Here is a 12,186-nt window from a genome sequence, read left to right on the forward strand (position 1 = left end):
AGGAGAATGACTTGAACCAGGGAGTCAGAGGTTGCAGTGAGCTGAGATTGGACCACAGCACTCCAGCCTGGCAACAGAGCGAGACTCCGCCTCAAAAAAAAAAAAAAAAAAGTAGTTGGGCTAAGTCTAGGATGGTTTCTTGGGGGAGATGAATATTTAAAAGATGTCTTTTTTTTTTTTTTTTCCCTGAGATAGCATTTCACTCTGTCACCCAGGCTGGAGTACAGTGACGTGATCATACATCACTGCAGACCCGAACTCCCGGGCTCAAGCAATCATGTCAGCCTCCCGAGTAGCAGGGACTACAGGCACTCATCACCACACCCAGCTAATTCTTCTGGGTTTTCTTGTAGAGATGGGGTCTCACTATATTGCCAGGGTTGGTCTTGAACTCCTGGGCTCAAGTGATCCTCCTACCTTGGCCTCCCACGGTGCTAGGGTTACAGGAGTGAGCCACCATGCCTGGCTAGAACTCTTAAAGATGGATGGGGAGAGAATGATGAATCAATTTCTTTCCCTGAGTATCCCTTCATCCCACTGCTCAGAAGTGAATTTTCTTTTATCTTCAGGCAGATCTGGAGGAAGAAAGAATGCGGCAGAAAATAGCAGAAAGGACCGCAGAAGAAACAATACGCATTTACTCTTTGAGACTGTTTTTGAACTGTATTGTTCTGGCTGTTTTAGGGGCATGCTTTTATGCAATATACGTAGCAACTGTCTTCTCGCAAGAGCACATGAAAAAGGTAAATTAACTTGTACTTTGGCTGGACATTATGCCTAGTGCACTGAAAATCTGTGAGGTAGATACCATCGTCATTTTTGTTTTACATATGGAGATACAAGTTTGGCTGATATGATCAAGACCTGAAAATCAGAGGTGATCAGTTTCCACTTTTTTATTTTTTTTTGAGATGGAGTTTCGCTCTTGTTGCCCAGGCTGGAGTGCAATGGCATTGTCTTGGCTCACTGCAGCCTCTGCCTCCCAGGTTCAAATGATTCTCCTGCCTCAGCCTCCCGAGTAGCTGGGATTACAGGCATGTGCCACCACGCCCGGCTAATTTGGTGTTTTTAGTAGAGACTGGGTTTCTCCATGTTGGTCAGGCTGGTTTTGAACTTCTGACCTCAGGTGATCTGCCCGCCTCCACCTCCCAAAATGCTGGGATTACAGGTGTGAGCCATTGTGCCCTGCCCAGTTTTCACTTTTAAGAGAACTTTTTTGTTTTTGTTGTTGAGACAGAGTCTCACTCTGTCGCTCAGGCTGAAGTGTGGTGGTGTGATCTCAGTTCACTGTAACCTCCACCTCCCAGGTTCAAGCGATTCTCATGCCTCAGCCTCCCTAGTAGCTGGCATTACAGGGATGTGCCACCACACCCAGCTAATTTTTGTATTTTTAGCAGAGACGGGGTTTCACCATGTTGGCCAGGCTGGTCTCGAACTCCTGACCTCAAGAGATCCACCCACCTTGGCCTCCCAAAGTGCTGGGATTGCAGGTGTTAGCCACCGCACCTGGCCTTAGAGAAATTTTTAAAAGCATCTAAAGTGTAGTGTTTGAGATCCTTACTGCTCCTGGAATTTGCAATATTCAAAACTAGGCTGGACTAGGGTTTTATCCCTGACTGTTATTTTTGAACTAAGGCCTTGGTTTACCTAAAATAGCAGTGGTTTTAAAATTCCAAGTTTGTCTAGTGGCTCTGTTTTATGAAATCAGTCATCAGGGGTCCAGGTTCCGTTCATCTTGTGGCTCTGCCCTCCCTAGGATATGGTTTTCTTTTCTTTTTTCTTTTTTCTTTTTTTTTTTTTTTTTTGAGACAGAGTCTCACTCTGTCACCCAGGCTGGAGTGCAGTGGCACGATCCCGGCTCACTGCAACCTCCACCTCCCGGGTTCAAGTCATTCTCCTGTCTCAGCCTCCCAAGTAGCTGGGATTACAGGCACCCGCCACCACACCTGGCTAATTTTTGTATTTTCGGTACAGACAGAGTTTCACCAGTTTGGCCAGGCTGGTCTCAAACTTCTGACCTCAAGTGATCCACCTGTCTCAGCCTCCCAAAGTGCTGGGATTACAGGCATGAGCCACCGCACCTGGCTGGGTATGGTCTTCTGTATGGTACAAGATAGCTCACCACCATGGCCACATTCTAGCCAAGGGGAAGGAGATGAAGGGGCTAAGGAGGGCACATTTCTTCCTTTAAAGGGCATAACCTGGAGGTTACACTAAAAACTTCCACTTATATCCCCTTGGCCAGAATTTAGTTACATGGTAGTACCTAGCTACAAGGGAGGCTAGGAAATTTACTTTTTATTGTGGATGGCTATATATTGTCCAGGTAGTCTGTTACTGTGAAAGCAGGGAATTGCTATTTCAATTTCAAATCAAATCAATTCTACACCCTTGAAGATACTTTAAATTGCCCGTTTATACAGAATACATGGGTCTTCTTATATATCCCCTTAATAAATCCAGTAGATCCTGGTTTTCTTCCAGCACAGTACTAGATACCTCTTTTTGAACATCTGAAGAAGGAGATAGCGGCCGGGCGAGGTGGCTCATGCCTGTAATCCTAGCACTTTGGGAAGCCAAAGCGGGTGGATCACCTGAGGTCAGGAGTTTGAGACCAGCCTGACCAACATGGTGACACCCTGTGTCTACTAAAAATACAAAAATTAGCCTGGCATGGTGGGGGGTGCCTGTAGTCCCAGCTACTCGGGAGGCTGAGGCAGGAGAATCGCTTGAACCTGGGAGACGGAGGTTGCAGTGAGCCGAGATTATGTACCTGCACTCCAGCCTGGGTGACAGAGGGAGACTCCATCTCAAAAAAAAAAAAAATAATAAAAGGAACAAGATGACTTATGCTTACAGGCCATGTTGAATGACAAATATGTTTTGTTTGCCCAACACACATAGTTGAGTTCTTTTTTGTTCTATCTATTTGTGGTGTAACTTCCTCATATGCTCCTGACTAATAAGTTTTGTTATCCTCCTAGGAAATCGACAAGATGGTTTTTGGAGAGAACCTCTTCATATTGTATCTACCGTCTATTGTGATCACGCTGGCCAATTTTATCACCCCAATGATCTTTGCCAAGATCATCCGCTATGAGGATTATTCTCCAGGCTTTGAGATCCGTCTGACAATCCTTAGGTAATGCCTAACATGAAGATGGGAGGCATGTCAAGCCAGTCACTACCTGCCCACTCTCTACCTGCCCACTCTCTTGCCCATGGCAGACATCGCTAATCAATTGTAGTGCATTTTCCTGCTGAGCCAAGAGTCCTCCTCAACTTTCAGACAGCCCCCATGAATGAATCAGAATTTGTATATATGGTGAAATGTCTTTGATTTGAAAGTCTACTCCTTGGTATTATATTTTTGCTCCATATAATAGCACAGGGCATAGGCTGGGACCCTGAATGGAGGGGTTGCTCTAAAGCTGTCAGAAATGACAGCTATAAGGCAGAGTCCAGGGAGTTAACACAAATGAGTGGAGAGGACCAGGTGGGACTGTGCAGGACTTGAGAGTTTTCTTTCTGTTTCTCAAATGCCTTAGATTGCATTTGCATCTTATTTAAAACATTTTTTATTTTGAAAATTTTCTTTGATTCTTTTTTTTTTTTTTTTTAAGATGGGGTCTTACTCTGTCCCCCAGGCTGGAGTGCAGTGATGCAATCATAATTCACTGCAGTCTCAAATCCCTGATCTCAAACAATCCTCCTACCTCAGCCTCCCACATAGCTGGGACTACAGACATGCACCACCATGCCCAGCTAATTAAAAAAAAATTTTTTTTTTGTAGAGACAGGGTTTTGTTATGTTGCCCAGGCTGGTCTTGAGTTCCTGGGCTTCAGTGACCCTCCCACCTCCAGCTCCCAAATCCTGGGATTACAGGCAAGAGCCACCATGCCCGGTCTCAAAGTTTTCAAACAGAATGCATAGTGTAATGATCCCCATATGCCTTTCACTTACATTTCAGTCATTCCCAACATTTTGCTAATCTCGTTTCCATCCATTCCCTCCTAATTTGCTAGATTATTTTAAGCAAATCTCAGGCAACATGCCATTTCATCTGTAAACACTTCATTTTACCTTTTATTTTTTTGAGATGGAGACTTGCTCTGTTGCTCAGGCTGGAGTGCAGTGGCGTGATCTTGGCTCACTGCAACCTCCACCTCCCGGGTTCAAGCGATTCTCCTGCCTCAGCCTCTCAAATAGCTGGGACTACAGGCACGGGCCACCATGCCTGGCTAATTTTTTAAAATATATTTTTAGTAGAGATGGGGTTTCACCATGTTGGCCAGGCTGGTCTCGAACTCCTGACCTCAGATGATCCACCCACCTTAGCCTCCCAAAGTGCTGGGATTACAGGCGTGAGCCACCGTGCCCAGCCAACTTCATTATATCTCTAAGTGATGGGAGCTTTAAATATATAACCATCATCACACCTAATAAAATCGAGGCGGTCTCCCCAGTGGGGTTGCAGATGGTTTTCCACGTTTGATTTGTTCAAAGCCGAATCCAAACAAGGCCCACGTGCTGTTTGGTCGTCATGTGTCCTAAATCTCTTTTATTCTTTTCAGAGTTTCCCCTCCCCTTTTGTTAGGCCTTTGATTTGTGGAAGAAACTGGATCATTTTCCTGTAGAATAGCTCCTATTCTGGATTTTGTCCATTGTTTCTTCCTGATGTGTTTAATTTGTTTTTCTATGCCCATAGTTGCTATAAATGACTGTGGAGATTCAGAGTTTTTGGTAGATTCTGTGTCAGTTTTTAGTTAAGGAAACCTCATCAGGGGTGCCATGTCCTTCCTGTTGTATCCCAGCAGAGGCACAGAAGGTGGTGTTAGTAATGAGAACAGTGAGCACAGGGCATGGGTTCGCTCTTTCCCCCATTCTTTTCTTTCCATTTTTTTTTTGAGACTGGGTCCAGGCTGGAGTGCAGTGGCACGATCATAGGTCACTGCAGCCTTGACCACCTGGGCCCAAGTGACCCTCCTGCCTCAGTCTCTCGAATAGCTGGGACTACAGGTGCACACCGCCATGCCAAGCCAATTTTTTAATTTTTTGTAGAGACAGGATCTCCTCACGTTGCCCAGGCTGTTCTCAAACTCCTGGGCTCAAGCAATTCTCCCACCTCAGCCTCCCAAAGTGTTGGGATTACAGGCTTATGAGCCACCATGCCCAGTCTCCCTTATTCTTTAAATTATTCCTTCTTTTTTTTGAGACGGAGTCTCACTTTGTCACCCAGGCTGGAATGCAGTGGCTCGATCTTGGCTCACTGCAAGCTCCGCCTTCCGGGTTCACGCCATTTTCCTGCCTCAGCCTCCCGAGTAGTTGGGACTACAGATGCCTGGCACCACGCCCAGCTAATTTTTTGTATTTTTTAGTAGAGATGGGCTTTCACCATGTTAGACAAATGTTTCTATTTAATTTATTTTTTTATTTTTATTTTTATTTTTCGAGACGGACTCTCGCTCTGTTGCCCAGGCTAGAGTGCAGTGGCGCGATCTCGGCTCACTGCAAGCTCCGCCTCCCGGGTTCACGCCGTTCTCCTGCCTCAGCCTCCCAAGTAGCCGGGACTACAGGCCCCCGCCACCACGCCCGGCTAATTTTTTGTACTTTTAGTAGAGACGGGGTTTTACCGTGTTAGCCAGGATGGTCTCGATTTCCTGACCTCGTGATCCGCCCACCTCAGCCTCCCAAAGTGCTGGGATTACAGGCGTGAGCCACCGCGCCCAGCTATTTAATTTATTTTTGTATTACAAACCAAACAATGGAAAATTGTCTTAAAAAAAAAAAACAACAACAAAAACTCACCGTCTCCGCCCACCTCCCTTGAATCCAGTGTGTTTTTGCACAGTTCCTTATGTTTGTGCCAACACTCACATGTTTTTTCTTCCAAAAATAGGATCATATTTATGTGATATCTCTGCAGCATACTTTTTTTTTCACTTTTCAGCATGCCAGACATCCTGCGACGCTGATACAGAAAAGATTCCATTGATTCTTTTCAGGACTGTGTCATGTCCTGTAGTGTCACTACGTCATCACAGAATTAGGAGGTCCCAGCTTTCTGATCTTTTAAAAAAATTGTAGTAACATATATGTAACATAGAAGTTGCCATTTTAACCATTGTCAGAGTACAATTTGGTGGCATTAAGTACAGCCCCAATGTTATGCAGTCATCACTAGCATCCATCTCCAGAGCCTTTTCATCAGCCCCAACAGAAATTCTGTACCCATTTAGGCATTTGCTTATTATTTATTTATTTATTTATTTATTTCTGAGATGGAGTTTCGCTCTTGTTGTCCAGGCTGGAGTGCAATGGCGTGATCTTATCTCACCGCAACCTTCGCCTTCCAGGTTCAAGAGATTCTCCCACCTCAGCCTCCTGAGTAGCTGAGATTGCAGGGATGTGTGCCACCATGCCCAGCTAATTTTGTATTTGTAGTGGAGACGGGGTTTCTCCATGTTGGTCAGGCTGGTTTCGAACTTCTGACCTCAGATGATCTGCCTGCCTCTACCTCCCAAAGTGCTGGGATTACAGGCATGAGCCACCGCGCCCGGCCTGCTTTTTTTTTCTTTGAGATGGAGTCTTGCTCTGTCGCCCAGGCTGGAGTGTAGTGGTGTGATCTCGGCTCACTGCAACCTCTGTGCCCCAGATTCAAGTGATTCTCCTGCCACAGCCTCTGAACTAGCTGGGACTACAGGCGTGTGCCACCACACCCAGCTAATTTTTGTATTTTTGGTAGAGACAGTTTCACCATGTTGACTAGGCCAGTCTTGAATTCCTGACCTCAGGTGATCCCTCTGCCTCGGCCTCCCAAAGTGCTGGGATTACAGGCATGAGCCACCATGCCCGACATTGGTTTATTTGTTTGTTTGTTTGTTTTTTCTCACTCTGTCCCTGAGGCTAGAGTACAGTGGCTGAATCTCGGCTCACTGCAGCCTTGATCTCCTGGGCTCAAACAATCCTCTGGGCTCAAGCAATCCTCTTGACTCAGCCTCCTGTGTAGCTGGGTCACCACCACACCTTGCTCATTTTTATTTTTATTTTTTTGTAGAGATGGCCAGGGGGTGGTGGTCTTACTTTACTGCCCAGGTTGTTCTCAAACTTAAGGGCTCACGTCATCCTCTGGTCTCTACCTCCCAAAGTGCTGGGATTACAGGTGTGAGCCACTATGCCTGGCTGGGGTTTTAAGAAAGGCAGCTTTGGGCTGGGCATGGTGGCTCACACCTGTAATCCCAGCACTTTGGGAGCCCAAGACAGGCGGATTGCTTGGGGCCAGGAGTTCGAGACTACCTGGGCAATATGGTGAAACCTCAGATCTACTAAAAATAGAAAAAAAATTAGCTGGGTATGGTGGCAGACACCTGTAATCCCCGCTACTTGGGAGGCTGAGGCAGGAGAACTGAGATCACACCACAGCACTCCAGCCTGCGTGACAGAGCAAACACTCCATCTCAAAAAAAAGGCAGCTTCTACATTCCCTAGCCCCAGTTCCAAGGGACCAGCCACCCTGAGGGCCTCATCTTCCCACCCTCTCTCCTTCTCTCCCCGAAGGTGTGTCTTTATGCGGCTGGCCACCATATGTGTCCTGGTGTTCACGCTGGGCTCCAAGATCACATCCTGTGATGATGACACATGTGACCTTTGTGGCTACAACCAGAAACTCTACCCGGTGAGTTGCAGGGTGGGGGCGTTCGGCTGGGTGGGTCCTTCTGGAATACAGTGTCATGGTCAAGAGAACAGCGGTTGAAGCCATGGGTTTGAACTGCATTTGCTTCGCTTTCTTGTTCTAGTGATGAGACAGAGTCTGGCCCCGTGGAGTCTAACCCCAGGCACTTCTGAGGGCTTGGAAACCAAGGTCTGTGCTGAGGCTCAGAGTTTGCATCAGCTGATGCCCTCACTGGAGCCACAGGATCTGGAGTTGGAAAGGGAATTAGAAGGTGTCTTGGGAGCCTGGTTTTCTCTGCCTCAGCTAGGGTCTTTCAGTTTCCCTCACTCTCTTTGATTTCAGTGCTGGGAGACCCAAGTTGGGCAGGAAATGTACAAGCTGATGATCTTCGACTTCATCATCATCTTGGCTGTGACACTCTTCGTGGATTTTCCTAGAAAGTAAGTGTGAGGGGTGCCCATATTATCTCCCCCACCACACACATGCACACACACACATACACACACACAACTGGAGGGTCCCATTGCAGCTGCATTCCAGAAGCTGCTGGATGACTCTACAGCCCTGGAAATCTGACAACTGGTAACTTTCTTTTTTTTTTTTTTTTTTTTGAGGCAGGATCTTGCTCTGTCACCCAGGCTGGAGTGCAGTGGCGCGATCTTGGCTCACTGCAACCTCCGCCTCCCAGGTTCAAGTGATTCTCCTGCCTCAGCCTCCCAAGTAGCTGGGACTACAGGTGTGTGCCACCATGCCTGGCTAATTTTTTGTATTTTTAGTAGAGATGGGGTTTCACCATGTTAGCCAGGATGGTCTGGATATCCTAACCTCGTGATCCACCTGCCTCGGGCTTCCAAAGTGCTGGGATTACAGGCATGAGCCACCGCGCCCGGCCAAGTTTTTAATTTTTTGTAGAGAGGGGCTCTTGCTATGTTGCTCAGGCTGGTCTTGAACTGGCCTCAAACAATCCTCCTGCCTCAGCCTTCCAAAGTGCTGGGATTACAGGTTTGAACCATTGTGTCTGTTCACAACTGGAAACTTTCAAGCAGCTCTAGGCTGTTGACCTCAGCATTCATTAGTTGCCCATCTAAAGGCAGCATGAAGAGCAGAAATGGGGTCGCTTTCCATGAGGTTTTGCTGGGGATGACCTTCTGCCATCAGCACAAAAGGTGCAGACCTTCCAGGCTGCAGTGGACACCTGTCTCCCGATCTGGGTTCAAACTCCCTCCCTGCCCCTTGCTAGTCTTGTGACCTTGGGCAAGTTATTTAAGCTCTGTGCCTATTTTCTCATCTGTAAAATGGGGATAGTAGTAGTACCCACCCAGTAACTTTGTTGTGAGGAGTGACTGGGATAATTAATGCAGATAAAAGCACTGAGAACACTCCACAGTACAGAACTCAACAACATTAGCTATCACCAGCATGATTATCATAAACTGTGTTGTCATTTCTGTTATCATTCTCTGTTCACTTAACCACTGTTTACCCACGTATGCAGATAATCTAGGCAGAGGCCAGAGGTCCAGTGAGCCCTTAAAAATAAATATGGAAGCCTGGGCACAGTGGCTCATACCCATAATCCTAGCACTGGGGAGGCCAAGGTAGGAGGATCACTTGAGGCCAGGAGGTTGAGACCAGCCTGGGCAAAATAGCGAGACCCTGTGCCTACAAAACACAAAAATTAGCCAATTAGCCAAGCACGCACATGTAGTCTCAGCCACTTGGGAGGCTGAGGCAGGAGGATCACTTGAGCCTTGGAGGTCGAGGGTACAGTGAGCTATGATTGCACCACTACACTCCATACTGAGTAACAGAGTAAGACCTTGTCTCAAAAAAAAAAAAAAAAAAAGTCAAGGATTGTATCAATTTCAGTGCTGAACTATAGATCTGAGACTTGGAACCTGATCTTAATGATTCCAGAGTTCATTATATTCTGCATCTTTAAGACATTTGACTAACCAGTGTCCATGAGAAATATGCATGGAAATAGTCCTGATCTTTGTGATATGGTTCTGTGGCCTTGGCAGACACCAGTAGCCCAAATGAGAATTGTCTGTTTCCAGGCTCCTGGTGACCTACTGTTCCTCTTGCAAGCTGATTCAGTGCTGGGGGCAGCAGGAGTTTGCCATTCCTGATAACGTCCTGGGGATAGTTTACGGGCAAACCATCTGCTGGATCGGAGCCTTTTTCTCACCCCTTCTCCCTGCAATTGCAACCCTGAAATTCATTATCATCTTCTATGTGAAAGAGGTAAGGAGCCAGTGGGAATGGGGGCTCATATGCTGGGCCATTTTCGACCTTCCAGGGCACCAATATGTCTGGAGCTCACCTCACATCCCATGAGACATATCAAAATTACATCCTTTATTTAAAATATATGTTTATTCTAGAAAAATATTGCTTTTTTTTTTTTTTTGAGATGGAGTCTCACTCTGTCACCCAGGCTGGAGTGCAGTGGCGTGATCTCGGCTCACTGCAACCTCCCCCTCCTAAGTTCAAGTGATTCTCCTGCCTCAGCCTCCCGAGTAGCTGGGACTATAGGAGCCTGCCATTGCGCCTGGCTAATTTTTGTGTTTTTAGTAGAGACAGGGTTTCACCATCTTGGCCAGGCTGGTCTTGAACTTGTGACCTCATGATCCACCCGCCTCGGCCTCCTAAAGTGTTGGGATTACAGGCGTGAGCCACTGTGGCCGGCCAAAAAAGACTCTTGATGGATTTTTTTTTTTTTTTTTTTGAAATAGAGTCTCGCTCTGTCATCCAGGCTGGAGTGCAGTGGCACGATCTCGGCTCACTGCAACCTCTGCCCCCCAGGTTCGAGCGATTCTCCTGCCTCAGCATCCTGAGTAGCTGGGATTACAGGTGCGCTGTGATTTTTGTACTTTTAGTAGAGACGGGGTTTCACCATCTTGGCCAAGCTGGTCTTGAACTCCCGACCTCGTGATCCACCTGCCTCAGCCTCCCAAAGTGCTGGGATTACAGGCGTGAGCCACCGCACCCGGCCTACTCTTGATGAATTTTTATGTTTTTATAATTTTGAGAGTTTTGTTAAGAATTGTTTTGTTAAGGCTGGATGTATTTTGTAATTTTCTGTTGTATTTTGGAGCCAATGCATTTTTTTTTATTTGTTTGGTTTTTTTGAAATTTTTTTTTTTTTTAAATTAGAGATGGAGGTCTTGCCATGTTGCCCAGGCTGGTCTTGTACTCCAGGGCCCAAGTAATCCTTCCGCTTCAGCCTCCCAAAGTGCTGGAATTGCAGATGTGAGCCACCCCGCCTGGACCAGTGCATTTATTTTCGGGTTTCAATGATTTGTGTAAGACCCTGGGTGGTTCACAGTCCATTGCACCAGATCTAAGTGCTAATGAGGGATGTAGCCTTGCAGATGACTGGCTCATCTGGGCTTATTAACCTCTTTTTCCTTTCTTTATTTTATTTTATTTTTTGAGACGGAGTTTTGCTCTTGTTGCCCAGGTTGGAGTGCAATGGCATGATCTTGACTCACGGCAACCTCCACCTCCCGGGTTCAAGTGACTCTCTTGCCTCAGCCTCCTGAGTAGCTGGGATTACAGGCATGTGCCACCACGTCCGGTTAATTTTGTATTTTTATTAGAGAGAGAGTTTCTCCATGTTGGTCAGGCTGGTCTCGAACTCCCGACCTCAGGTGATCTGCCCGCCTCAGCCTCCCAAAGTGCTGGGATTATAGGCATGAGCCACTGCGCCCAGCCTCTTTTTTCTTTATTATAGAGGCAATACAATATTAAACATTTAAATAATGCACATATGTATACAGTAATTTCTGTCCCTTCTTCCAGAGGTACCCTCTGTTAACAAGCCCAACGTTTATTGATTACCTGTTATGCCAGGCCCTGAGGATTCAAAATTGAAAATCATAATAATAGTGTTAATAATAATAATAATGGTGTTAGTAATAATAGCAGATAATAATGCCATGTGTCCCCACTCTGCCATTACTTTACACAAATTATCATGCACTGATTACACCCACCCTTTGACAAAGTACTAGATTATATTTTAGTTAAGAAATTTTTTTTTGAGACAGGTTCTCACTCCAAGTTGGAGTGCCGTGGCGCGATCTCAGCTCACTGCAGCCTCTGCCTCCAGGGTTCAAGCGATTCTCGTGCCTCAGCCTCTTGAGCAGCTGGGATTACAGGCATGCGCCACTGTGCCCAGCTAATTTTTGTATTTTTAGTAGAGACAGGGTTTCACCATGTTGGCCAGGCTGGTCTCCAACTCCTGGCCTCAAGTGATCTGCCTGCCTTGGCCTCCCAAAGTGCTGGGATTACAGGTGTGAGCCACTGCGCCCGGCCAAAGTGTCATATTTTATAAATTAGGAAGCTGAAGTTCAGAGAAACTGATCCAAGGTCACACAGCTTTTAAGTGACCCCTTGGATTTGAACCCAGGTTTATTTCATTCCAGAGCCTAAGCTCTTAACCCAGTAAGCAAGGCCCTGAATTGGGCCAACCTTTCTACCTGGATGTTTTGGCTTTTGAAGAATG

At 46.5% G+C, this 12,186-nt stretch overlaps 1 protein-coding gene across 5 annotated transcripts in view; it reads left to right on the forward strand.

Moving 5' to 3' along the window:
* The window catches only part of TMC7 (transmembrane channel like 7), a 97,755-nt gene that overhangs the window by 71,091 nt on the left and 14,478 nt on the right, over positions 1–12,186 (forward strand). For all 5 annotated transcript variants that reach the window (XM_031002965.3, XM_055365357.2, XM_031002964.2 and 2 more), the window contains 5 exons: positions 570–743; positions 2,985–3,142; positions 7,559–7,676; positions 8,016–8,113; positions 9,734–9,920. In XM_031002965.3, the coding sequence (XP_030858825.1) occupies positions 570–743; positions 2,985–3,142; positions 7,559–7,676; positions 8,016–8,113; positions 9,734–9,920 (735 nt within the window). The remainder of the gene's footprint in view (positions 1–569; positions 744–2,984; positions 3,143–7,558; positions 7,677–8,015; positions 8,114–9,733; positions 9,921–12,186) is intronic.

The sequence above is a fragment of the Gorilla gorilla genome, chromosome 18 (assembly GCF_029281585.2).
Source record: "Gorilla gorilla gorilla isolate KB3781 chromosome 18, NHGRI_mGorGor1-v2.1_pri, whole genome shotgun sequence".
Lineage (NCBI taxonomy): Eukaryota > Metazoa > Chordata > Mammalia > Primates > Hominidae > Gorilla > Gorilla gorilla.